Genomic DNA, 27,965 nt, shown 5'->3' with positions numbered 1-27,965 from the left:
GAAGGGAGGGGCTTCTGTCCCTTGCTGTTAGGGCACGAAGACAATTTCCAGACCCGGGCAGCAGTAGGAATGTTGTCCATCTGCCCCAGAGCCCGGGCCCGAGCCCATCCCCAAGCTCCAACCCAATTTAGCTTTAGTTCCAGCCTTAAACCCAACCCCAGCCCCAGCTGCAGTTTCAAACCCTAACTAGAACTCCTAGCTCCAACCGAGGCCCCTACCCCACATCTCAGCCCCAACCCTGAATCTCAAATCCCAGCCCTGACCCCCCAGCCCCATTTCCAAATCCAATTCCAGTCCCAGCCCCAGATCCCAACCCCAAATCTGGCTTGAAACCTCAGCTCCAAATGCTGGAATTAGATCTTAGATGGCAGCCTCATCCTTGGCCCCAACCTCGACCCATGTTCCTGAATCCAGCCCCCAAATCCCGACTCCAAGCTCAAATCCTGCCTCAGCCCCAAACTCCAACACCAGCTGGCCCCCAAACCCAGCCCCAGTACCTCCATCCCCTGGGCCGGAGCCCCACAAGCCCCTTGCCCATTCTCCTTCAAAGCCTCAAGGGCCTGACCAAGGGAGGTTTGCCCCACGTTTTGGCCCCCCTGAGGAGGCAGGATTTGAGTGCACAGGGAGGAGGGGTTAAAGGCTTTTCAGGTGGGAAACAGGAGCTCCCTTGCTTAAAACACTTGCAGAATAAACACTTAGGGAAAAATGCCATATTCCTTTACAAGGCTCACAGAACCCCTGCTATCCACCGCAGGCCAGTCATTTGCCCCTGGCCTCTGCCCTCCAGCCAGAATGCCTGTCTTTCAGTTACGTATGCTCTGCACTGCTCTGCCCTTCCGCTTGGTTTTTGAACTCAAGAGTTCTCTCTCCCTGGGATATGTACCACGCCCCACCCCCAGGCTTGGTCTGGCTAACTCAAATTCTTCAACTGAGATGTCACCTCCTCCAGGAAGCCCTCCTTGACCTCTAGGCTGGTTCAGGTGCCTCTTTGGGGCACCTATGGCCCCCATGCTTCCCCCACAACTGCTCTTACTGCATGTGCTGTGATTGCCCTATTTATTCACCTGTCATCCCCCACTAGATGTGTGGTTCCCAGCGGGTGCAGGTTTAGTGCCTGTTTTGCTAACCCTCGTGACCTCAGCAGCCAGCACTGTGCCTGGCACATGGGAAGTATTCAGTAAACATGTGTTGAATGAATGAACGTGTGAACTGCCAGATGTGGGGCTACGCAGGGAGCTTGTGAGATGTAGCTGGAAAGGCAAGTTTGGCTCAGGTGGCACAGGGCCTTGAATGCCTTGGTGAGGCATTCGGACTCATCTGAGGTACTCATGGAGGGTTCCAAAGTATAATGAGGACATGGCCAGGGCTCTGCTTCTAACAGGCGAATCTGGCACCACACACTACACGATGGGCGGTGGTGGGGGGGTGCTAGTTGGAGGTAGTTGTCAGCTGGATTGAACCCCTTGTAATGCCTCCTGCTGTCTCTCCTTTTGGTGTGTATGAAATAGACAAGAAAAACAAAATCAAAGTTATCTTTCCGGGCTTTCCTGGTGGCGCAGTGGTTGAGAATCTGCCTGCCAATGCAGGGGACACGGGTTCGAGCCCTGGTCTGGGAGGATCCCACATGCCACGGAGCGGCTGGGCCCGTGAGCCACAACTACTGAGCCTGCGCGTCTGGAGCTTGTGCTCCACAACAAGAGAGGCTGCGACAGTGAGAGGCCCACGCACTGCGATGAAGAGTGGCCCCCGCTCGCCACAGCTGGAGAAAGCCCTCACACAGAAACGAGGACCTAACACAGCCATAAATAAATAAATTAATTTAAAAAAAAAGTTATCTTTCCATTATCAGCTCACAAAATAATTTTGCTGGACCTGTCCATGCTTCTCTTTGCCATCGGTGGAGATGACTGGGGGCCTGGTCATAACTTTAGGGCAGCACCATCCAGTAGAAATATAATACGAGCCACATATGTAATTTAAAATGTAAAATCGTCTAATAATCATGTGAAAAAAGTAAAGAGAAACAGGTGAAATTAATACAGTGAAATTTTAATTTAAGCCACAAATATTTTCATTTTAATACACAAGTGATTGAGCTCTTTCAGTCTTTTATTTCGTCTAGAAAATTCACCGTGTATTTCATGCTTACAGTGCACCTCAGCTCAGACTAGCCACATGTCTAAAGCTCGCCACGTGTGGCTTGCAGATCCCTTGCTAGATGGTTCTTCCCCTCAAGGAAAGGTTAGGGCAGGCTGGATCTTGGGGACAAACATGTGGGTTTGCCACTTTGCAAAGCATTATAAAGGAGTTCCCTGCCCTGGGGTGAGCGGGGAAGAAGGGGCCTGGCAGGGCTCAGTGGCTCTGTATTCCTCTTGCCCCTCTGACATTTATTTTCCTCCTGGTCCCAAGGAGGGGCCGGTCCCAGCCAAACCCATCCATGTCCAGCCGTCCTGGATTGAGCTGGGCAGGGGAAGTCATGAGATCCACGCCCCCCTGCCCTCCACCGGCTTCCCCTGGGGGTTTGAAGGGAATTTTTTGGATGGAGGGAACAAAGCCTAAAATCTTCCAGTTTAAACATTGATTGGGTGAGACTTTGTTCTCATTCTGGGTCTTATCGAATAACTTGGAGTTAAAGTGGACAGGCAGGCTCCTCGCACGGCTGTTGAACTCTGTCCCCAAAGCAGAGGCTGTTGAGGCAGCTCAGATGGGCGGTACTGAAGGCAGGGGGAGGAGGTGGCAGTGGGCAGAGAGCCTGAGGTGTGGATTCTAATTGATCCCTTACACCAGCGGTCCCCAACCTTTTTGGCACCAGGGACTGCTTTCGTGGAAGACAATTTTTCCACGGATTGGGGGGTGGGGCGGGGGGATGGTTCCAGCAGTAATGCAAGCGATGGGGAGCGATGGCACTGGCTTCGTGGAAGACAATTCTTCCACGGACTGGGGTGGGATGGGCGATGGTTCAGGCAGTGATGCCAGTGATGGGGAGCGGTGGGGGGCGGTGGGGGCCGTGGGGGGCGGTGGTTCGCTCTCTCTCCCACTGCTCACCTCCTGCTGTGCGGCTGGTTCCTAACAGGTCTTGGATGTGGCCCAGGGGGTTGGGGACCCCTGTGTTAGATGGTGGGAGGACCCAGGAGAAGGGAGAGGCCCTGTAGCCCAGCCTCCCTGCTTCGGCCAAGTTCCCACCTCAGGCTATTCTCCACCTGGTAGCTAGAGTGATCCTGTTATAAGGTAGAGCAGGTAAAGTCCTCCAATGGCCTGTCTTACCCAGAGTCTGTCTTACAGCCAGAGTCCTCCCACGTCTCTAAGGCCTTCTCTGACTTCACCCCCCCGCAGTCCCTCTTCTGCTTGTGCTTGTTCAGAGCCTTTGCACTGGCTGTTCCCTCTGCCTGGAGTTCTTTCCTCCCACGTGGCTCCCTCCCTCGCCTTTCTTCAGGAAGGTGCTCAAATGTCACCGCCTCAGTGAGGCTTCCTTCCTGTGTCTAAAATCACAGCCTTCCCCCTACTTCCTACCTCTCTGCCCTTCGTTCTTTGATTTCCTTTATTCTCTCATGTTTCTCCTTAGCACTTGTCGCTGTCAAATATGCTATATATTCTTATCTGTCTGGAACATTGTCTGTCTACCGCCCTGGGAGATAAGCTTCATGAACGGAGTGATTTATGCATCCTAGCTCCTAGAACAGGCCTGGCATATAATAGGTGTTCAAGGAATGCTTGTGAATGGAAGCATGAACAGTGGAGAGAATATTGGTTTTGGAACTAGATTGACCTTGAAGGTCCCAGTCCCAGCTCTAGTTCTGCAACCTTAGAAAAATGGCTTAAACTCCATGTGTCCCAGTCTATTCATCTGTAAAATGGGGACAATAATACTTAGTCTAAATAGTTGGGGGGTGGCGATAAATAATATAATTCATCCAGCAAACATTTACTGTTTCTCTGGACCAGGGATTGTGCAGGTGCTGGAGATGGTGGTGAGCGAAAGAGGTCCCATCCTTGCCACCCTGAAAGGCAGTTGGAGAATAAAGGGCTTAAAGCACAGGTGTAGCACCAGGTCTTCAGTGGCTCCAGGTACCCTGCCCCCACCCCATGTTCCATGACTGACAGCTGCCCCAGACAGACATCTTTTGGAATATCTGCTCCACTCACAATGACCAACTTCACTACAGGGATGAACCCCAGTAGCCAGCATTCTATCCTGTGACCCACCCCTATGGGTACAGTTGATTGGATAGCGGTGAGCTCCAGATCCAAGCTAGGCCCCAGATATTCTCCTTGGGCAATTTAAAGTTAGACTAGAGACTCCATGTCAGCCTCGGGGCATCTACTCATGGGATGCTAAGGGTCCCCTTCTGCCAACTGTACTGGCAATGGGAGGCTGGTCTATAGAGAGGCAAGAATAAGAGAGGGAGAGGGGGTTCCAGCCATGTCCCAGGTCTTAGTTCAAGTCCTTCTCGAAGTCTTGTTGTATCTCAGCCCTGAGATTCCATGACGCACCAGGAGAGATCGGGGGCTTAATATTTGTTATTTGGGTATTAGAAGGGTGTCTGGCTTCTGTAGGTGGGAGAAGACAGGGACATCTGGGTTCTTAGTGCATAAAAAACCACCTCTCCTGGTATGTGTGGCTGGGCAACCCAGTATGGGGTCTAGAGGAAGAGGTGGCCCCCAGAAATGGAGGAGCAGGGCAGGGCCCTGCAGACCGAGGATGACAAGTCTAGAGAGGCATGGAGGTAAGAGAAAGAAGGGCAGAGTTCTGCTTATAGTCCTGACACCAGGGTCTGCAGATAATGGAAGATGTGGGGGAACTCTACCAACTTTGCCATGTTCATGATTTTACTCTCACCTTCACACAGCTGTGAAAATTCTCAGAAAACCTCATTCTGTTTCATAAGTAAGAAGAAAACGTAGGAGGCTTTGTCTGGTCCTGACGTGGCTGGCAGAGGAGAAGGCAGGTCAGAAGCGACAGGCAGCCCTGCCCTTGAGGTCCAGAAAAGAGCGGGGAGCGGCGTGGGATCTCTGCAGTGACAGGCAGCCCTGTGCCTGGACAGGGACTAGCAGTGGTGGCTTTGGATGAGCAGGAGCCCCCTGGGCCTCAGGGTCCCTCTTTCCCTTCCTCCCTCCCCAGCTCCCTGGCTAAGCAGAGAGTTGGATGTTCTTGTGGGAGAACACCTTTATTCTGCCCATGTCCCAGGTTCCCCAGGGCAGGAGGGAGAGGCTGGTGTGGTCAGGGCTGCAGGGGCTGCAGCCCAGAGTCCGGCTGGGGACAGAACCACCATGCTTCTTCCGGCGTGGCTGGAGACGGCTCACCAGAGTGGGTCACTTGGTCTGCAGCTTTACGTCTGCTTCTGCCCCCAGGAGGGAAGGCAGCCGCATCCCGGCGAAGGGGTGGAAGCCTGGGACCTGCTCTTGCTCTTGGATCTGGTCTCTGAGGCGCTGGATCTCCAGGCGCTGCATCTCAATGATTCTCCCAGTTTCTTCTTGCTCATTCAGTCTCATGGTGGGAGGCATGCCTGGCAAGTCTTTGCCGGACACTGTAGGGGACAGAGCAGGACTAGTGTGGGCCTGTTACTGGGCTGCTGCAAAGCTTATCCTCCCTTCCCCCTCTAACCTCCACCCCCGCACACATGTATGGAGCACCTGCTATGGAGTAGACACTCCAACCCAGATGCTAGGGAGATGGAGATGAGCCATTTCACTGTCTAGCAGAGAAGGAGAAACGAAGAGACACGCTTTGGAGTGATAAAGCAAATGCTAAACCTGACCTCAGCCCGGCCCCTCTCCTGAGCCCCGCAGTGTGCCTGCCCCGAGGCCCCCTCCACTGGGGGCTGCTCAGTCCCCACACCCCAAGCAGAGTGGCACTCTCCTATTGACCCGGGTTGGCCTCCAAGCTGCCAGTCCTCCTCTTCACGGAAACCTGCTCCCGGAGACCCCTCTCTAGCCCTCCTGCTGTGGCCACTCACTCATGTTCCCTGGGGACGCCCCTCGAGACTCTCAGCCATCCTCCTGTCTCAGTGCTGTCCTGGGTGATGCTGGTGTCCACGAGGGTCCACGGCTCACCCCACTCCCCGGCCTCACGAGGCTAAACTCTCAGCATTAATTGTTTGGCCTGCATGTCAGCTCCACACCCACTCTGTGGCTTCCCCTCCCTTGTCACGCCCAGGATCTTTCACTCTAGTGCTCCATTCACCTCTTCTTAGGCTGAATTTAGACCTCATCTTCCGGGACAACTCCATTTTTTACCTACTAAATGGGTTCCTCTTAGATTCACTCCTTTTCTGACCAGGTAGACCCACAGTGAGTTTCTTCTCCCATCTAGATGCCTCATCCCTCTGCCCCAGGTACCCTTCCCAGCCTACATCCAAGATAATCTGAGCATCCAGGGTCACCACTTTCACATCTGGCCTGCTGCGCGTTACCGATAAAAGTAACACACGAGATTCAAGTTCTTGGTTTCCAACCCCAGATGGACTTTATGTCCATAGTCAGCAAACTCTCATTCCCCACAGCAGCACTTAGGAACTTCAATCTTTACTCCAACTCCTCTGCCCTACTTAGAAAAAAAAATTGTGGTAAAATCTATATAACATTTACTAACTTAACCATTTAAAAAAAATTTATTTACTTATTTATTTATTTGGCCGCACGGTCTTAGTTGCGGCACTCGGGATCTTCGTGGCTCCGTGTGCGATCTTTTAGTTGTGGTATGCGAACTCTTGGTTGCAGCATGTGGGATCTTTAGCTGTGGCATGGGAACTCTTAGTTGCGGCATGTGGGATCTTTAGCTGCGGCATGAGAACTCTTAGTTGCGGCATGTGGGATCTAGTTCCCTGACCAGGGATCGAACCTGGGCCCCCTGCATTGGGAGCGCAGAGTCTTAGCGACCGGACCACCAGGGAAGTCCCTTAACCATTTTTAAGTGTATGGTTTAGTAGTGTTAAGTACATTCACGTTGTTGTGCAACTAATCTCCAGAACTCTTATCATCTCAAAAAACTCAAACCCCATCCCCATTAAACAGCTCCCCATTCCCCCCACCCCCAGCCCCTGGTAGCCACCATTCTGCATTCTGTCTTTATGAATTTGATGACTCTAGGTATCTCAGATAGGTGGAATCCTACGGTATTTGTCCTTTTGTGTCTGGCTTAGCATAATGTCCTTAAGGCTCATCTATGTTGTATTATATGTCAGAATTTCCTTCCTTTTTAAGGTTGAATAATATTTCGTTGCATATATAGACCACATTTTGTTTATCCATTCATCTATTGTTGGAAATTTGGGTTGCTTCCACCTTTTGGCTACTGTGAATAACGTTGCTATGAATATGAGTGTACAAATATCCTCTTTGAGACCCTGCTTTCACTTCTTTTGGGTGTAAACCCAGAAGTGCAATTTCTGGTTCATATGGTAACTCTGTTATTAATTTTTTGAGGAAACACCTTACTGTTTTCCATAGTGGCTGTACTGTTTTACATTCCAGTCAGCAGTGCACCAGGGTTCCAATTTCTCCAGACCCTTGTCAACACTTGTTACTTTCTGGGTTTGTTTGTTTGTTTTTGTTTTTTCTTTTTGGTTTGGTTTATTTTGATAGTAGCCACATCCTAATGAGTGTGACGCAGTATCTCATTGTGGCTTTGATTTCATTTCCCTAATTGTTAGTAATACTGAGCATTTTTCATGTGCTTGTTGGCCATCTGTGTATCTTCTTGGAGAACTGTCTATAGTCCTTGCCCATATTTAAATCAGGTTTGTTTGTTTGTTTTGGAGTTGTAGGAGTTCTTTATATATTCTGGACATTAACCCCTTATTAGCTGTATGATTTCTTTCATTCCCTACGTTGCCTTTTCACTCTGTTGATTGTGTTCTTTGATGCACAGAAGTTTTAAATTTTGACAGTCTAATTTATTATATATTTTCTTTTGTTGCCTGTGCTTTTGATATCGTATCCAAGAAATTATTGCCAAATCCATCCTCTTCTCTGCTCTTAATGGATGACATTGCCACCCTCTTCACTGAGGAACTGTGTCTCCAACTCCCTCACCACAGTCAAGCTTCTCTCAGTGGAAGAGGGGTCTGTTTCCTATCTGCTGCCAACCCCTTTTCTAGGAAAAACTAGAAAAGAACAGACGATGGTGGCCAAGGAAGAGAGTATTTTAAAGAGGAAGTGGTCAGCAGTGGCCAGTGGCCAGCCTTGCCTTGGCCTCTAATTGACCTGATGGGGCCAGCATTCAGAGGACTCGACTTATCCCATCCTTCCCAGAAGTCTGGATCCTTCTCTGTCTGCCTTTGCTCCTTGCCTCTTCTCCTTTACTGCAATTTCTAGACTCTTGATCTTTCTAGGCTCTTGATTTCTTCTCTTTTCTAGGTCTTGACCCTTCATCCTCCTTCTGCTACTGGTTGTCCCTGGTAACCATATCCTGAGTCAAGCTGTGGCCTAGCCATGGAGCCCTGGGAAAAGTAGCACCCCTGGGAAGGTATAGCACACAAAAGCCTACCAGCCCATCCACCTTCTTAGGCCTGCATCACTCGCCTCTGCCTAGTTTCTGTTTACCTCCCCACCTGCTTTTTTCATATACTTATTATAGGCATCTGTATATTTTCTTTGGAGAAATGTCTGTTCAAGTCCTTTGCTTATTAAAAAAAATTTTTTGTTGTTGTTGTTGTTGTAGTTAAGTTGTAGGAGTTCCTTATATATTCTGGATGTCAACCCTTTATCAGATATGTGATTTTCAAATATCTTCTCCCATACCATGGGTTGCCTTTTCACACTTGTCGATAGTGTTCTTTGATGCGCAAAAGCTTTAAATTTGGATGTAGTCCAATTTATCTACTTTCTTTTTGTTGTCTGTACTTTTGATGTCATATCTAAGAAATCATTGCAAAATCTAATATAATGAAGTTTCCCCCTATATTTTCTTCTATGAGCTTTATAGTTTCAGCTCTTATGTTTAAGTCTTTGGTCCATTTTGAGTTAAATTTTGTATATGATGTAAGGTAAGGGTCCAACCTCATTCCTTTGCGTGTGGGTATCCAGTTTTCCCAGCACCATTTGTTGAAAAGATTGTCCTTTCCTCATTGAATAATGTTGACACCCACATTGAAAATCATTTGACCATATATGTGAGTGTTTATTTCTGACCTCTGTATTCTATTCCACTGGTCTATATGTCTATATTTATGCCAGTGCCATACTGTTTTGATTACTATAGCTTTGCTGTAAATTTTGAAATAGGAAGTGTGAGGCCTCCAACCTTGTTCTTTTTCAAGAGTTTTGGCTATTTGGGGTACCTTGAAACTCCCAATGAATTTTAGAATGGATGTTCTATTTCTGCAAAAAAATGTCATTGGGATTTTGACAGGGATTACATTGAATGTGTAGATCACTTTGGATAGTATTGACATTTTAATAAATCTTCCAGTCCATGAACAAAAGATGTCTTTCCATTTGCTGGTCCTAAGCCAGACTTAGGTTCTTCGTGATCAAGGCAGACAATTGGTAATACCTGTCTTCAGCCACTACCGATGAAACTTCCCTTGAGTAAAGCTCTATGACACAAGTGGCGTGATGTTTGGTTTGCTTCAGAATAATCTACTGTGGGTGTGGGAGGGAATAACTGGGGTGGGGGGGCGTGGTGATAGCGATGAAGCAAGAGCGACAGTTGTTCAAGCCAGGGAATGAATTCATGGGGATTCATTAGAATTTCTCTCAATTTTTGTCTATGTCTGATAGTTTCCAACACAGTAATAAGAAGAACCTGGCTATATCATACAGCATCCTGAGGATATCTCAACTGGTTATTTGCTAGGCCGCTGGGGCATATTTGAAATAATTTTTTAAAAGAGAAGTTTTGCGATTGTTCACAGACACATCTATGCTTCACCTCCAACTGAAGATGGTTTCACCTCCAAGAAGTCAAGTTCCGTCTTTTTCTTTTTCTTTTTTAACGGATTGATTAATTAAATTAAACTAATTTATTTATTTGGCTGTGCCAAGCACCTTGTGGGATCTTAGTTCCCCGACCAGGGATTGAACTCTGGCCCTTGGCAGTGAAAGCGCAGAGTCCTAACCACTGGGCCGCCAGGGAAGCCCCCAAGTTCTCAGTCTTTTTAACACATGCTGTGCTCTTATGTCAGTTCTTCAGAGCTAATATTGTTCTTTGGGTACTACTCACAGAGTTTACCCTCTCAACTTCAACTCTAACGACAATGGCATATGAGACAACAATTATATATATATATAATTTGTAACAGTTCAAGACTCACAAACAGTTATGAAAATAGTGCAGAGAGTTCCTGTGTATCCTTCAGCTACCCTCTGCCAATGATAATACCTTGCATAACCACAGTACCTGAGGTGGTGATATTTGAACGACCCAGTCCACAGCTGTGGAATGTTTCAGTTCATTAGGGTTTCTAAGCTTTATTCCTGAAGGTAAACCACCAGAAAACAATATACTTGAACTATGTTGGCTTAATTTTCCACAGTAATACCTTATACTCTTGTTTTTTATTGACTGTCCAGATAAGAAATGGATACCTGAAGAATGTTTTTTTATTGTCTGAAAACCTACCGTTAAAGACTATCAATTACGTTGTTCAATATCCCTTTTTTCTTTTTCTTTTTTTTTTTGCGGTACACGGGCCTCTCACTGCTGTGGCCTCTCCCGTTGCGGAGCACAGGCTCCGGACGCGCAGGCACAGCGGCCATGGCTCACGGGCCCAGCAGCTCTGCGGCAAGTGGGATCTTCCCGGACCGGGGCACGAACCCACGTCCCCTGCACCGGCAGGCGGACTCCCGACCACTGCGCCACCAGGGAAGCCCCCAATATCCCTTTTGTAAGGCTCCATGTATTTAGTTTCTCACAGAACTTAGTACCAGGGAAAGGTTTGTTCCTCCAGAAAGAAACTTCCTTTCCCTATATGAGAGCTATGTAAACCATCATATTTTTTCCCTTTTTGTCCTGGCTATCAGAAATTCAGAGGAATTTTATAACTGCAATAACTAACTCATTTAATATTTTGAATGTAATTCTTTCCCCTCTCCCTTTAAATTGTTTCTGGTCCTTATTTTTGCCTTTATTTTCATCGTACAGGTCCACAATCCTTGATCCACAATTGTAAAATGCAAAAAGCTTTAAAAATGGAAAGCATTTTTAAATTCATGAAGTTTAGTGAGAATATTCATGTTTCACTACAGAAATACTAATGTGTTTGATTTCAGGGCACTGCCCCAGACGGTATATATAGTGTGTTCTTCCTAAGATCTGAAAGATTCTGAATTCTGAAACCTTTGCTGACCCCAAGAATTCTGGATTTGTGAGTGTTTGAATGTGGTAGGGTCCTCACAAATCCTTTGAAGAGCAGGCATGTGGCATGCAGAGGTGCCCAGGAGGCCATGGGGTGGATGTGAGCTGATACAGGAGGAATCTCAGGAGAGGCAGCTTTGAAAGCCAAAAGGAGACCTGCTCGCGGCTGCCATTGGTCCCTGGATCCCAGTGCCCATCTTTCTTGACTACTGGTGACATTACCTGTCTCTGGAACGCCTTGTGGTTGAATTTCCTTGGTCAGTTTCAGGGCTGCTTTAAGGTCATAGACTTGGGAGCGGGTGAACTTCAGCTCTCTGCGGAGCTCATTAATCTCCTTGATCAGGGAGACATTTTCCTATAGAGAAGGAGGAGGAGAGAGTGAGTGTAGATGGATAAGTGGTCAGTGGGCACAGGACCTGCTCTGGCCTCTGGGGCTAAGGGTGTGGGGAAGAGTCAGGGTTGGTCCTGGACCCAGATTACGTCTCTGGTGCCTCTACTGTGGCATGAGTCTTTATCCTGGCTCATGGATCAGCCTCTTGAGGTACCAGCTGACTTACCTTCAGGTGGACTAAGTTAGCTACAGGCAGTGTGCACCATTCCTATCCATCCAGGCTCTTCCCATCCGTAGCAACAACAATGCTTTTCTAAGCACTTTGCATGAACTTAATGCATTGAAGTTTCATAATAACCCTATGCATAGATTCTATTACAACCACAGTTTTAAAGTAGAGAAAACTGAGGCACAGAGAAGTGATGTAACTTACCCAAATTACATAGATAGCAAGTGGGAGAGCCAGGATTCTGACCCAGTCTGGCTCCAGAGCTCTGAGCTCTTAAGTACTGTGCTACACTTTGTTTTTTTTCCATTCATTTGTTGAACCTACATTTATGTGGTATCTGCTGCATCCCCCGGATGCAGACAGAAATAAGACATGGTTTCTGCTCTCAGCAGCATACAGTTTACTGAAGAATAAAGAAAAGTAAATGGATAATTAACATTTGCTACATCCACTGGAAGTTCACTTCTCTCGTTAGAGTTTGATAAATATCCATCCATCCAATATTTATTGAGTACTTATTATGTGCCAGGCACTGTGCTGATCCTGAGGTGTATATATAGAGAAAGTAAGACTTGGCCTCTGTTCTTGAGGAGTTTAGGGTTTAGTGAGGGGTCTGGGCACACTTTAGTGAGGTGGCCACCTTGCTGGGATGGAGGAGTGGGACACAGAGGAAAGACACTTAGCTCTGCCCGAATGACCAGGGTGGATTCCTAGGAACTGACCCCTGGGCTGAGGCTTGACAGAGTTACCAAGGAGAGGGTAAAGGGGGTCCCAGATAACTGGAATGGCAGGAGAAAGGCACAGAATGACACGGCAGGTGTGTGGCGTGACCTGCAGCAAGCAGTTCTGTGTCACGGGAATACGAGGTGAGAGGAGTAGAGAGGCGTGCAGGGCACAGCCTGCTGCAGGCCAGGTGGAGGGGCTCTGCGCTCCGGAACCAAGCAGTCTCTTCTCTCTTGCCTTGCCTTCCTTTTCACACTCAGCACAGGAGGCCCAAGGGAGGCTCCATGGAGGCGTCCCTCTCACCACGGACCCCTCTGCTCTTGGAGCCCACGGCCTCAGTACTCAGCACGTCCGCCACAGCACCTCTGATAGGACTGTGCACCAATTGCCTGAGGATCCTGTTAAATGTGGCTTCTGACTCAGCAGGCCTGGAGCTGCTCCTGAGATTCTGCATTTCTAACCAGGTCCCAGGAGATGCTGCTGTGGGTAGCAGCAAGGCCCTTGAGGGTCTGAGTACCAACAAAGGCAAACACTGACCAAATCTACATAAGATGAACCTGTGCCTGAAACAAACTGTGCTTCCCCTGGGGACACTGTCTCTGGAGTGGTGAATGTGGAGTCTGAGCCCAGAGGACAGGGTGATCCCTAGCACTGCTGTCAGCGAGCAGGACAAGCCTTCTCTGTAATGGGGATGTGAACTGCAGACACCCCGATAATCCTTCCCTCCAGAGCCTTTTTAATTAGGCAGATCAGATCTACCTTCAGATTTTCGGTATTTCACTCTTCCTCATTAAAAAAAAATGTTCTCCGGATGAAATGCCCAATTATTACCAGTCCCTCATTCGCAGGCTCGGCTTTGTGCCTGTTTTTCTATAAAGTCAGCAGGTTTTCTCCTGATTTTTTTACCCTTTTAACCAGCCCAGGCCTTGGTGATGCATAGCCCACATTTTCTTTTCAGATGCTCTGTTTCCTCCCCCTGGAATTTCTCCATGCTGACTTTATGTCATGACATAATCACTTAAGTATGTATTTATTGGATTCTAAGACCTTGGACTCTGCCTGGCCTGTAAGAGGTGCTCAATAAATATTTGTGGAAGGGATAAGCAAATGAATAACTAGCACAGTGGATACCAAGTTGAATAAGATGAATCCTGTAAACCAGCAAATTACAAACCAGGGGGTAAATGTTGAGCAGGGGAGACCAGACAGAAGGGAGTCTTAGGAGAGCCACAGGGGACTCCTGGGCACACCAGCCCACTCAGGGGCTCTCTCCACTCCTTCTCTTAGCTGGCATCACTTAGGTTCACTTCCCCTGCTTCATTCGATAAAATAATAGTAATCAGAATAAAGATTAGAGACTGAAAGTGCCGTTTCTCCAGTTCTCTCCAGAAACATTTTTAGATAGTTCTTCCCGGTCAACCTCCATTCATTTTGTCACTCAATCCTGTCGACTTTGTGTCTGAACTGAATCTCACGTTCATTCATAACCAGCTCTCAGCATCTTTCACCTCTACTGCTGTAATGGCCCCACATGGAGCCCCCGCCATTCTCTCCACCCTGACAACCCTGTCGCCATGATTGGGACTTCAGGCTCCTGGTACCTTTTGATATGCATGTTTCTGACGCCACTGCCAGCCCTGGACACCTCCATGAGGCTGGTCACCTAAGACAGGTCTCCAGAACACGACTCAGGCCTCACTAGAGTGTGATTGAGGCCCAGGACTCAATGCAGCCCAATTCCTCTGCTCTGTTGGTTCATTCATCAAAACAGAAAGCCTATTAGGTGCTTATTGTGCCAGACGTGGGAGGCCAGCTTGGATCCAGTGCAGAGAGATGCCCCGCAGGGCATTCACAGGTGTGAGGAAGCCTCCCTGCGGAGCCTGGGGGAGGGGCGGTGCAGGGAAGAGTGTTTCAGGCCCCGAGCCAAGAGGGAGCAAGCAGGGTCTGAACCGCCAAATGCTTGATGACGATGATAATAACAAGATAACAACTCCAAGGGTGGACTGGATTCCTGCACTGTGTCAGACACTTTGCATACACAACCTCGTTTAATCCCTACAACCACCTCAGGAGGAAGGTGTTACGGGATTCAGCTGCATATGAGGAAGCCGAGGCCGTGCAAGGGTGGCAGAGCTGGGATTCGAATCTGGTGGCGTCCGCCCCCAGGTGCCTTGATGCCTCTGACTGCTGCCTCCCAGACTCCACTCTCACCTCTGCTGTACGTCACCTCTGTCAACACCTCACGTGGTATGGAGGCCGAGGGAGCCCCTGAAATGTACAAGTGGGGCTGCCTTAAGAGGGCTTTCTGGGGTGGTCCGTGTTCTGAGGAGTCCATAGGCCACAGTGAGGTCAACTGTAAGTGCCTTGGGTATTTTTGTGAAGTCAAAATGTGAATGGAGCAGGTTTGCTGAGCTTTCAGTTCTTGATCCCCCCTTGGTCAGGACGGTCTACAAAGGCCCCTCTGATCCTCCAGACCACCAGCCAGCTCCTCTGCAGGGAAGATCTGACCTGGGTCCATTGAGCGCCAGGACTTGGGGCATGTGAGAGAGGCTGGCTCGGGGATACTAAGGTCTGTTTATATAGAAAGGCTTCTGAACAAAGAGGCTACGCCAAGCTGTCCAGGACTGCCTTTGGTTGAGGGCAATGCCAGAGAGCCTCACACGGGAACCGACTGACAGAACTTCAGACTCCGAGGGAGAAGGGCGCAGAAAGGAAATGCCTAGAGCACCCCCTGCTGGCCTACCTTGAGTTGACACCTTTAAGAATACAGCAGGGTCTGGTTAGTGTGCAAAAGCAGGCAACGGATTTATTCCGATAACTTGGGAGCCCCACTCAGTGGCGTCTTTCCGGAGCCCACAGTTGGTGGGATCGCCATCTGCCTAACTGCATAAATGAACCATTTCTCCACTCCTCTTTCAGCCTTCCTCTCACATCTAACCACCCACTTCTATTCATCACCTCTACTCTGAAACATCTTCTGACATCACAACTTTCCCCTCCCAAGGCCTGTCGTCTCCCTTTAACATGGGAGTCATCTTCCAAAGGGTTTTCCTGCCACTTGCCTTTCCCCACTTGTCTTTCCCCCCTGCCACTGAGGTAACCTTTCCGGAACAGATAACACCCCTACCTACATAAGAAACCTTAGGGGGCACCAGCTTATAAAGTAAACCTCATGCTTCTTGTGTGACACGGAAAGCCCTTTCAACGTGACCCTAAGCTACCTACCGTTCCAAAGGGCCCTTCCTCCTTGCCCCCATGCTCTGCAATAAAGTTACGTCGGGGGATTTCTGGGTCCCCAAACACCCCACAGGCCTCTGTCTTCTCTGACTGTTCTCAGGTTGTGTCCTCAGCCTGGAAGGCTCTTCCCCCATTGCTCCCTGACCCCCTCTACTCACCTTCAAGGCCCAGCTCAAGTGCCATGCCCCCTAGCTGAAGCCCCCCTCTCCAGTGAGCTTACCACCCTGCATGCGCTGCATGGAGCAGTGCTTATCTGTGTCTGGCTCAAGTTCCCTAGGTGAGCTCCCCGAGAGTAGGCAAGCCATCACATTAATCTGGGAATCCTCCACAGCCAGCTCGCAGCTTGGCACGTAAGAAGCCCACAAAATACGTGTCCTGAATGAATAAAGTACATGTCCTAGATGTTTGTATTCCATTGCAGCTCTTATTTTAGTATTGGCAGTCATGCTGGAGAATGAATGAGGAGGCCTCGTGCTCCTATCTGAACATATAAATGAGACAGTGACCTCATTTTCTGTGTTTTCTAACAAGTTTCTTTCAGATGCCACGTCTGCCCCAGCCTTCCTCAGCCTTTTGAGACTTAAGTGTCAGGGCCTTGGTACCTGCAGATGCAGCTCCTTACAAACGCATACCAAAGCAATGGGCACCCTGGGCCACCAGCTGAGGGGCCTGGGATCAGCTGTACTGTCCCATCTTCTGTGCCTCAAGCCCATGGGCACTCCCAGTCTGTGCTGTGATGGCCTTTCAGGCTCTCCTACTAGATTTTGCCTTGGTTCTTTTTTTTTTTTTTTTTAATTTTATTTATTTGTTTTTGGCTGCATTGGGTCTTCGTCTCTGCGCGTGGGCTTTCTCTGGTTGCGGCGAGCGGGGGCCACTCTTCATCGCGGTGCGCGGGCCTCTCACTGTCGCAGCCTCTCTTGTTGTGGAGCACAAGCTCCAGACGTGCAGGCTCAGTAGCTGTGGCTCACGGGCCTAGTTGCTCCACGGCATGTGGGATCTTCCCAGACCAGGGCTCGAACCCGTGTCCCTTGCATCAGCAGGCGGATTCTCAACCACTGTGCCACCAGGGAAGCCCTGCCTTGGTTCTTGAGTAAGTCTTTTGCTCGGAAGAAGGGAAGGAAAGTAACATTTTTGGAGCACCTTTTCTGTACAGGGCCAGTGGCCAATGCTTGACATTAGTTAGCTCACTCAATCCTTGCAGTAACTGGCTGAGGTTGGTGTTTTCTTCCTCTCTTACAGATAGGAAGGCAGCTCCTGGAGAAGTTCAGGACCCCCCCACCTGCCCCTCCCCCAGCAAGACTGGCCAGCAGGAGGGTAAACTGGGTCTGTACAAAGACAGGGCTGTGCTCTTTTCTCCAGGCCCGCCACGTTGCCTGGCCCTTAAGACCAAAGAAGGAAACAATTTTTATCATCCAGAACAGTAGTTTTGAAAATTTTTCTTTTTTTAAGTCTTCCAAACAAAATCTTACACAGAGCCCACTGCAATAAGCAAGGAGTCTCCCTGGTTGAGTAGGTGCTGGGAACCCAGAGCCCTGCGTCCTGACCCCGCTCTGGCCCCCTGCAGTTGTCTGTGGTACTTCTGTGCATCCACAGGGCTCCGCAGCACACAGGTTTACAATGCTGTTTGAGCAAACCCTCTCCGGGGTTCTCCCTGTTGATGGCTCCCTCTGCCAGCCACCAGGGAGTGGTAGCACTGGGCAGAAACCCTGCTTGGGTCTCCTCTGCTCCTGCTACCCCAACTCTCACCCTGGCCCAGCAGGAGTGGGCATGTGGCCCCTGGGGAGTGGGGGAGCAAAAGAGGCCCTTCTGCCTGCCCTGAGCAGCCTCATGCTGACACTTACACCCTCACCTGGGCTGTGGTCTTTACTCGCTTTCCTTTTCTTTCCTCTCCTAGGATTGACATTTGCTTTGGGTGTCTGGTTGGCATGGAGAGAGGGACCCAGCCCTTGGAGGACCCCTCAGGCCTGTGCTCTGGTGGCAAGTCACAGATGAGAGCTCAGCAATGTCACCAGTTGACAACTACTCCTACAGTCTCCCTGGTCCCCCTGCCCTGCAGGCTGCACTGCAGTGCCCCTGGGGACTCTCCATGCTTGGGAGCACTCGAGACCCTTAGCAATGGTTCTGTGTATCAGCTGCTGGTGCCTGAGAGTCCCACCAATTGAGTCTACTCCTATCTCTGGGCCTCTGACTGCTTTCATGGCTCAGGAGCTGGACAGTGGGCTGCTTGATGGTGTGGGCTGCTTTTAAGCAGGGGCTGGTTGTAAGGTGGCATGAGACCTGCTGTGCCTGGGGCTGGCCTGAATTGCAGTGTGCTCTGCCCAGCTGTGTTCGGAACTGATTTGTTTCAATCCAACTGCAGCCCATCCCCATTCCAGCATTTTAATTACAGCATTAAAGAAATAGGAATATAAAAAAGTACATGCCTTATAAATGTGATTCTGATGTTCTCTTTTGATATTAATTCACATTAACTGCCTCAGGTGAGACCAATACCCAAAGAGGAATTGGCAGCAGAATCCTGCCTGGGAGTCCGATAGTGTGTGTAAGTGGAGGTGGCAGTAATGGGGTTAGGCTCTCTGAACGGCCCTAGGAAGAGTCCGGGGAGGTGGGCATGGAGAGCTCATTAAAGCGAGGGGAGGCCAACACTTAGGGTGGGTGTGGTTGGCTCTGGACCCGAGAGATAAGAGTAGGGACCTGAGGCACCAGAAAAGCTGGAAGAGGTGGGAGGAGATGGGCATGTTCCCAGGAAAGAACTTGGCCAGCAGGGACCATGTGATACAGGTAGCAGAATAAAAAGCAGCAAAACAAAGTAAGGTGAAACAAGAGCTGGAAACAGAAAAGAGGAGCAGGAAGAGAGTAACTTGGAGAGCTAAAGTCACGTGGCCAAAGTCCAGAGGGGTGGAAAAATTCAATCTGATTCTACCAACATTATGAGGTGCTCTGTGCCAGGGGGGGAGGGTGCAGCCAAGTCCTGGCCCAAGGAGAGGAGTGAGGCAGGATGCAGGAGTGCCTTGGACAAAGATAGGAGTAGAAAAAAGAAACGGGTGGCTGGTGAAGTGAGATGGGGCAGAAATGAACGAACCTTGGAGGGGCAGAAGTGGGCATGGAAATGCCTAGGAAACCTCCTTGGAGGGGTTCTGGGCCATGGTCACCGCCAGGACGAGCTCTGGGGGGTCAGAGGAGACAGGTCAAAGAAGGAGCTTTGGAGAAAGCTAGTGGGTCCCTTGGACATTTGGGGAACCCTGAAAACAGTGGTCTTGGAGGGGCCCTTGACAGGCTCTCTTGTCTCTGACGGCCCAGCCTCGAGGGAGCTGAGGGGCGCGTGCAGGTACCTGCATGATGCGGACATAATCCGCGCGGTGCAGCTCACTCTCCTTGACCGCCTTCTTCTTGAGGGTGGCCAGGCTCCTCTCCAGGTGCTCCCGCTGACGGGTGTACTCCTGCTGCAGGTCCGAGTTCAGCCCTGTGATCTCCACCTGATGGGGCAGGAGGGGCTCACCATGAGGGAGGGGAGAGCCTGGAGGGCAGGGGAGGGCAGGAAGGGAGGCAGAGCTCACCATGTCTGCCCGCTGCACATACTTCTCAAAGAGAGCGCGGACTTTCTCCTTCAGCTGCCGGGGTTCTTGGATGTGCGCCACACACTTGTGAAGGTCCGTCTTAAACCGTTTTACCAGCGCCTCCAAGTTCCGCTCCTGCAAGCAGAGGCATTTACTTGTAGCCCCATAGGGACTCTCTAGGGGCAGGGGCTGCAGCCTTGTGGCTGCTTAAAGGGACAAGAGACACCTCATCTAGGACTTAACCGTTGACCACCAGGGGCCACACAGGGCCCAGAGGCCTGGATGGGCACATAGCCCAGAGGGAGAGGCCTTAAAACTCCTGTGTCCCTGGCCTGAACAGTTGCATTTTTAGGAGGCAGCACACACCGATTCCTTTATTGGCTCTGGATTCCTTCCAGGACCACAGGCCTTAAAATGCTAAAAGAGGCGCAAGCGGTCACCTACTCCTTTCGGAGCCAAGACGGAGAGCATCGATTCTCTCTTGCAGATCCCTGCTCCAGGGCTTCCCTGCCACTTTGTTAGCTCATGCAGTGTTTCTCCTTCCTGAGGGCTGCTGTGAGTGGGTAGGGAAGATAATGACAAAATTGAGCAGAGACCTGGTTCATCTGCAAACTTGGGCTACGTCCTCCCTCTTGCATCATGCTTTCTCAGATACCCATCTTCCCCTACCCCTGACCTACAGAGACTCTCCTTTTTCTTCACTCTCACAGCTGTTTATTCGTGTTCCATAATTTTCAGCCTTGGCTGGCTGATAATTACTATGCACATGCCACAAATCACCCGTCAACCTCTTCAGTTTGTGAAGGGCAGGATCTGTATCAGTTCACGTTGATAGCTCTGCAGCTTCTAGTATTACCTAGTACAGAGTCAATCCTTAATGTGAGAGGTGGAAAAATTCAATCTGATTCTACCAACATTACGAGGTGCTCTGTGCCAGGGGGTGAGGGTGCAGCCAAGTCCTGGCCCAGGACCAGAAGACTGGGTTCCCAGCCCTGGCTCTGTATGTGCTCACTAGCTGTGGGTGCTGGGTGAAGTTTCTAACTTCCTAATCTCTCTGACCTTGCTTTCCTTGTTTATTACATAGAGAGACCAGAATAGGCGATTTCTGAGGTCCTCTCAGCTCAATATTGTTTTGGCAGTCAAGCCTTTAACCACCAACTACAGATGATCTCTCTGAGCATGTTCCTTCCCAGGCCACACAAGCCAATGTTGTGAGCATTCCTATAACACTGGCTTCCCACCTCCTTGATCACTATACTCAAAGTCATTTTATAGTCTCAGATGGATTCAGTTACGTAAATTTACATGAGCCTGAAATAGGGCTGGGCTGTGAGCAAGTAAAGTATGTGAGTTAAAATGGGTGTATCTTAGCTACGGGCTGGCTCTGTCTCTTGAAAGCCAGCTGCCCGTTGCAGACAGGCGCCAGCTCCTGAATCCAAGAGCTGCCAGACTCTGAAAATCCTCACACCTTTTGTCTCTCTCTGTGCATCTCCTGACCAGTAGCTCTTAATTTCTGCCACAATTCTGTGATGTTCAGCTCCAGCTGTGTGTTCTGCTTATGGAAATGCTCCAGTTCAGTTTCCATCTATAGACAACAGGGGAAAAAGAGTCAAGAATAAGAAAGTAAGCCAAAGAAGACATGCAGATGGCCAATGGGCACATGAAAAGATGTTCAACATCACTAATTATTAGGGAAAGGGAAATCAAAACCACAATGAGATATCACCTCCTGCCTGTTAGAATGGCTATTATCAAAAAGGCAAGAAATAATAAGGGTTAGAGAAGATGTGGAGAAAAGGAAATTCTTGTGCACTATTGGTTGGAATGTAAATTGGCGCATCCACTATGGAGAACAGTACGGAGAGTCCTCAAAAAATTAAGAGTAGATGTATAAGAGAGGATCCAGCTATCCCACTTCTGGGTATTTATCCAAAGAATGCAAAAACACTAATTTGAAAAGATATATGCACCCCTATGTTTATCGCAGCATTATTTACAATAGCCAAGATATGGAAACAACCTAAGTGCCCATCAGTGGAGGAATGGATAAAGAAACTTTGGTACACACACACACACACACACACACAAATGGAATACTATTCAGCCATAAAAAAGAATGAAATCTTGCCATTTGCAACAATATGGATGGGTCCCTTTAGGGTATTATGCTAAGTGAAATAGGCCCAACAGAGAAAGACAAATACTGTATGATTTCATTCACATTTGGGATATAAAAGACATGCAAGGAACTTAAATGTCCATCAACAGATGATGGATAAAGACTATGTGGTACATATATACAATGGAATATTACTCAGCCATAAAAAAGAATGAAATAATGCCATTTGCAGCAACATGGATAGACCTAGAGATTATCATATTAAGTGAAGTAAGTCAGATAAAGACAAATATCGTGATATTGCTTATATGTGGAATCTAAAAAAAATGATACAAATGAACTTATTTACAAAACAGAAATAGACTCAGAGACATAGAAAACAAACTTATGGTCACCAAAGGGAATAGAGGGGGTGGACGGGGGTGGGGAGATAAATTAGGAGTTTGGGATTAACATCTACACACTACCATATATAAAATAGGTAAACGAGCATCTACCGTATAGCACAGGGAACTATATTCAATATCTTGTAATAAGCTATAATGGAAAATAACCTGAAAGTTATATGCGTAACTGAATCACTTTGCTGTACAGTTGAAACTAACACAACATTGTAAATCAATTATACTTCAATTAAAAAAACAACAAAAAACAAACAAAATAAATGAACAAACCAAGCACATAGAAACAGAGAACAGAGTAGTGGCTACCAGAGGGAAAAGGGCGGGACAAGGGCAACATGGGTAAAGGGGAGCAACTGTACGGCGACGGATGGAAACTGTACACGCTGTAGTACATATGGAAGTAGAAATATAATGCTGTTGGGTGGGAGGGAGGGAGACGCAAGAGGGAAGAGATATGGGGACATATGTACATGTATAGCTGATTCACTTTGTTATGAAGCAGAAACTAACACACCATTGTAAAGCAATTATACCCCAATAAAGTAGTAAAAAATAAATAAAAGAACAACAACAACAAACAAAAGAAATATAATGCTGTACACATGAAACTTACATAACATTATAAACCAATGGTACCTCAATGAAGAAAGTCAGAGAATGAAAATTATATTTGAGAACTGAAGTCTTTCAGTGGGAATGTTTCCCCTGCTACCAGGGCACTTCCCTTCTAGTTCCCACACTGGAAGGAACCTTTCTTCTTACGCCTCGCCGTCCCCTTGGCTGATATGTTAACCCAGATCATGTGTTTCTATAGCCCGGCTATGAATTTTTTGCCCTTGGTTTCCCTGTTCCTTCCTTCTTTTCTTGAATTCCTTATAAATTGACTGGAACCTGTAACGTGAGGCCAGGTTCTGCAGAAAAGCAGCTTCCTCGTTCTACTTTGTGAAGTTGTGTGAGTGAATCTTGACCCTCTGGGGCCACAAATCATCAGGGCCAACCCTCAAGCAGAAAGTTCTGAGGGACCAGCATGTAGGTGTCCCCAGTCTAAGGCATAAAACAGAAAAGAGGAGGCTGAGAAGGAATCTTTGCCTCATAATTCTGCTGAAAAGGTCTAAAAAGTACAACTTCAGAGGGCCTCATCTTCAAAAGAAAAAAAAAATGAGCTTCTGACTCTTTATTCATTGTTACATGGGTATCAGCCAAGGGCGTGTGGGTAACAATCAGAGCTCCTGATTAGAATGAGATCAGCTGTAGGTGAGCTCGCCTTTGACTTAACTCCTGCCAAAAGCAAAGGAGTGCAGTCTGACTGACACGCCAGATCTGGTGGAGGCTAGTGTTCCTGTTATTAGAGAGGTTTGCTGACTATTTTGAGGGGGATGGGGAGTCCACAGGGTTTTTTTCTTGGCTGGATGGAGTAGCCCCTCTAGCTTAACGCAGGCCCTTCGGCCAGATTTCAAGGCTCCCGGCCAGCTTCTCAGGTACCAGGAGGCCCTAGAGAGCCGTATCCTGGACAGGAAGGGGCAGCGTTTGGAAGAATGTTAGCCTAATTACTGGAAGCATTTTGTACGAACAGAGTAGCCCTTTGACCCAACGCCTGGCATAAAGGCGGCTCTCAATAAATATTCATATGAATAAATGAATGCATCGCAGGTATAGAAGGCCAAGGGAAGCAAGACTGAGGGAAGGGAGAAGAGCCTGAAACAACCTGCCTCTGGAAGAATGAGATCAACATGCAATGTTGGCGGAGCTACGTGGAGCCACCTGGTAGAGGACGCAGAGCAAGTGTGGATATTTACACAGCTAACGGAAGAATGTATCCCTTAGAAAGGACTGGCAGGCTGTCACAGGCATAGGGATACAGACCTGACTGAGAGGCAGTTTTCTTCAAGAAGCCCCGGGTCTAGAGGGATTACAGGGAAGTAAATGAGAAGTTCACGTGCAGTAGGATCAACACCATCAGCAGTCAGGGCAGAAAGGGCCCTGTGTGTGCACAGTGCAGCTGAGGGGTGGCACCTAGGGAAGGGATGCTCGGTCGGGTTTTATAGGAGGCACAGGGTTTAAGGACAAGTTGGGAAGGAGAATCTCAGGCAGAGAGAACAGCCATGCACAGAAAGGACCAGAGGCATGGGCAGCCTGGCACATCTCTGCAGGCTGCAAGTGGTCCAGGCACCCCTGGACCTCGGAGGGGTGCGTGTGAGGAAGTGGGAGGGGAGCTAGAGAGGTCAGCTGAGCTGGGTCATGCGGGACCCTGGGGCTGAGGCTCGAATGGTGTGAAGCTCAGCCTTTACCCTGCCCAGAAGTTTAAATAGGTCAGAAGTTTGGCCCTTACCCTGAAAGTTCAGGGAGCCACTGACAGGTCTTACCCAAGGAGTGGCATGATCTGATTTGGACCTTAGAAGGCCTGATGCAGAGGCTGTACCGGAGAGAGTAAGACTGGAGCCAGGTAGCCTGGTCAGGAGGCTGCCGCTGTGGCCCAGGTGAGAAGCCGGTGCCCCAGACCAGGGAAACGGCCGCTGCAAGAGAGAAAGGGGCTTCTCCAAGGCCTGGGTGCTTGCAGCTGGCTGTGCCTCTTTCTCTACAATCTTAAAGTCAGCAATGACCAGGTTAGGTTAGAAAGGAGGATGATATGAGCAAAGCCTCAAACCATGCTGAGAGTAAAAAGAATCTATTTCATAGAAGGATTGACATAGGAATATGTCAAATTTGAGTAGCTGGCTGGTCAGCCAGGAGACTAGCCAGTGAATGGGAACAAGCATCCTTTTCCTGGAGTGGAAATTCCATCTACTCATCCAGGTGGTACTCATCACATTCAGAGATTCTTAGTGGGGAGCGGGGGCTGGGGAGAGGCATCTTGACCCCTGCCCCACCAGGGGACATGTGGCAACGTCTAGAGACATTTTTGGTTGTCATATCTGGGGGAGGGGGAGGACAAACCCCTGGGGGAGGATCGTCTCTACCTCTAGTGGGTAGAGACCAGGGATGCTCCTAAATATCCCACAATGTACAGGATTGCCCCCTGACAACAAGGAATTATCCACCCCAAAGTGCCAATAGTGCCGAGGTGGAGAAAACCTGCACTAGATGAAGAAATAAAAGAGTGTGAAGTAAAATGATGAGGTTCTGGAAACTCCTGCCCTAGGAAGGAGATAGTCACGTTTCATCAAAGAGAAGCTGGAAGAGTGTCTGTGAGGGGAGGCACTTGAGTCAGGCAAGTTTTCTGTTTTCAGGCACGGATGTCTCAGTTCTACAAAGGAGCCAAGGGCTTGCAGCTTCCTTCTTGCAGGGAAAGGAACTTCACAGGAGGTCCACAGCAGGTGGGCCTAATGTGTCTGACCCACAGAGGGAAGCCACCAGGTCACAGGCCCCTGGGGAAGGAACTGGGCCCAGACACCAGCCCTGGCAGCAACTGGCACCTGGGGTGGGGCAGGAGGGGTCCTGTTTGACTCGTTCCCAAGGGGGTGGCATATTCCCTGAGGATCAAAGCCGTGGTTGGTCCAGTTACTGAAGGGAACGTGAATAATCTCTCAGCTGTGTTGCAGTGGAAGGCAACCAACCCAACCTTAAGTGCAGTTGACAAATATGTCAGATGAGGTGGGATAAGTGGGGCTGTGATTGCCAGGGGCCTGCGGCGCATCCGCTTCCCAGGCAGGTAGGGCTCCTGCTCCTTCTCATCTTCTCAGGCTGCCATTCTTGGGCCCTGAGGTCACTCAAGAATGGCAGGAGGGCCAGAGGAAGCAGCTCTGTGGTCAGCTGGGAACATCCTTCCTTATCCCAGAGGCCAGGGAGAAAGTCATCGTCACAGGATGTATCCTCTCTGGATGTCCCAGCCCTGGACTGATCCCACCATGTGGCCTCTTTTCTGGGCCTCCTGGAGAAAAGGCTTTGCTTTTCTCCACGATAGCCCTTGTGGAGCCAATTCTAGTTGGGCCATCGGTACACTCTGCTACCCTTTTAGCTTTGCTCAGCACAGTTAGAGAAGATGGGGGGGGAGTAGGAGGTTGTTTTGGATAGGGTGGCAGGGAAGACTTCCTTGGAGAGGTGACACAAGAGCTGAGACGTGAAAGATGCAAAGAAGCCAGTCATGTGAAGATCTGAGAGCCTACCGGGCAGGGCGAGCAGAGCTGCAAAAGTGCTTGTCCTTGGAACTGTCAGAAAGCCTGCAGGCTGGAGCTGGGGAAGGAGCCTGGAGATATGGCTAGAGAGGCTGGTTGAGGTGGGATCACGCAGGGCCTCTGTAAGGAGTCTGGGCTTCATTCTAGGTGGGAGGAGATACCACTGGGGGTTTGCTGTGGTCTCTATGTGGAGACCAGACTGGAGGCTGGAGTCAGGTCCAGAAGAGAGATGATGTAGGCTTGGACTGGAGTGATGGCAGCAGAGGGCAAGGAGGGTTGGATCTGAGATATTGTTTGGAAATGGATCAGATAGGCATCGGTGACTTGGATATAGGAGTTAAGAGAAGGGAAGAACTGAGATGGCTTCCACGCTTCTACGTTAAGCTCCTGGGTGGATCGTGGTGCCACTGACTGAGAAATGGGGAAACTGGACGAGGGGGAGGTCAGGACCACCCTCGTTTAGATGAACCGTGGACCCCACCGTCAGCTGCTCACTGCCCAGTGTGAGGAGGCTGACAGGTAAACGCATCATAAGGAAATGCCCTGTGTACTGGGCAGAGGGGCTGAAGGGGAACACTTGTACCCCACTGGGCTCTCAGAAGCCCTCGTCCCTTGCTTCTGATCTCTCTCCTTTCTGCCTCCATCCTGTTTGCTTCGCAGAACACACTCTTAATTTTGCCACTCTCCTGCTCAAGAGCCTTTGATGACTTCCTACACTCCTTATCAGATGAAGTCCAAACACCATGGCCTTGCATAGGGCCCCCACCAACATGTTTAGTCTGAGAAAAAAGTGTTGAATCCGGAGGGGTGTACTTTCTGGTGGACAGGCTGGTGGCTGAGTACACATCACCCCCTGGTGGCTGAAGGCACAGCAACCGTGGTCCCAATAGGTCCAAAGCCCACCCCAAGGCCCCGGGGGAAGCCAAATCCCAAAGCACTTTGCTTTTGCACCACTGAACCCCCGTTGGGCCTTCCCCGTGGCTTCTTTTGCGGAGTGGATGCTGCCCACACCTTGGGAGCAGGGAGGGGCTGTGAGGAGAGCTTCCTTTCTTTTTTCTTTTCTTTAAAAACAAATTTTTTTTTGCTGTGCTGAACGGCATACGGGATCTCAGTTCCCTGACCAAGGATCAAACCCACAGCCCCTGCAGTGGAAGCATGGGAGTCTTAACCACTGGACCGCCAGGGAAGTCCCAGGAGAGCTTTCTTTCGTTCCCTCCTGGCCAGCCAGGAATGGTTGGGAAGGAGGCCAGGGGGTCCAGATGGCTTCTCACCTTTTGAATCTGTTCCTTCATCACCTGGATCTCATTCTCTCGAGGTTCTATTTGCTGCTTCAGCTCCTTTATTTTGTAGTCAAGCACGAACTTGAATTTCTCTAGTTCTTGATTTTTCTTTTTCAGATCATAGATTCGCTTCTCCTGTGCGTGAGAGGAGAGAGAAGTTGAGAGAGTTACCAGGAGGCCCTGGTACGGAATCCCTTTAGGCAAAGTGCACAAATCCTGTGACCTCCTGATTGAGGAGGCCACAGACTGCTCCCCTTGCTGGGGACACAAAGGCCGGATCCCCCACCAGAGGGAACCATTGACTTCTTGGCTTCTGTGCCAGGACTACATTCATTCACTCACCCATTCAGACATAGGTTTTGGTCAACTGTGTTTTCCAAAGCTCACCTGGCAGCATCTCCTGTCCTACATGTTCTTCGGCAAGAGAAGAGCGTGCTCCTTATGCTTCTCCATCAGGAGGTGGTGTCTAATTCCCTCCCCTTGCATCTGGCTGGACTTATGGTTTGCTTGTATCCAATGAATGAAACTCAAGTGATGCCGCATAGCTTCCCAGGCTAGCTTGGAAAAGGCCGAGCAGATTCCACCTGGTTCTCTTGGAACACGTGCTCTGGGAGGCCAACTGCTATGTGAAAAGTCCCCCTACACTGAGACCTCCAGGCTGGAGAGCATGCTTGGTG

At 49.3% G+C, this 27,965-nt stretch overlaps 1 protein-coding gene across 1 annotated transcript in view; it reads right to left on the bottom strand.

Annotated features, from left to right (window-relative positions):
• Positions 1–5,310: 5,310 nt before the first annotated feature.
• Positions 5,311–27,965, bottom strand: part of CFAP57 (cilia and flagella associated protein 57) — a 75,845-nt gene continuing 53,190 nt past the window's right edge. Inside the window, exons 17-22 of the mRNA XM_007468275.1 lie at positions 27,280–27,423; positions 20,842–20,958; positions 19,374–19,508; positions 19,149–19,292; positions 11,519–11,651; positions 5,311–5,525 (exon numbers count right to left, since the gene is read on the bottom strand). Of these exons, the coding sequence (XP_007468337.1) occupies positions 5,311–5,525; positions 11,519–11,651; positions 19,149–19,292; positions 19,374–19,508; positions 20,842–20,958; positions 27,280–27,423 (888 nt within the window). The remainder of the gene's footprint in view (positions 5,526–11,518; positions 11,652–19,148; positions 19,293–19,373; positions 19,509–20,841; positions 20,959–27,279; positions 27,424–27,965) is intronic.

The sequence above is a fragment of the Lipotes vexillifer genome, unplaced genomic scaffold (assembly GCF_000442215.2).
Source record: "Lipotes vexillifer unplaced genomic scaffold, Lipotes_vexillifer_v1.1 scaffold661, whole genome shotgun sequence".
Taxonomy (NCBI): Eukaryota; Metazoa; Chordata; class Mammalia; order Artiodactyla; family Lipotidae; genus Lipotes; species Lipotes vexillifer.
The sequence above is the reverse complement of the archived record's forward strand: the minus strand, read 5'-3'. Positions and strand labels throughout refer to the sequence as shown.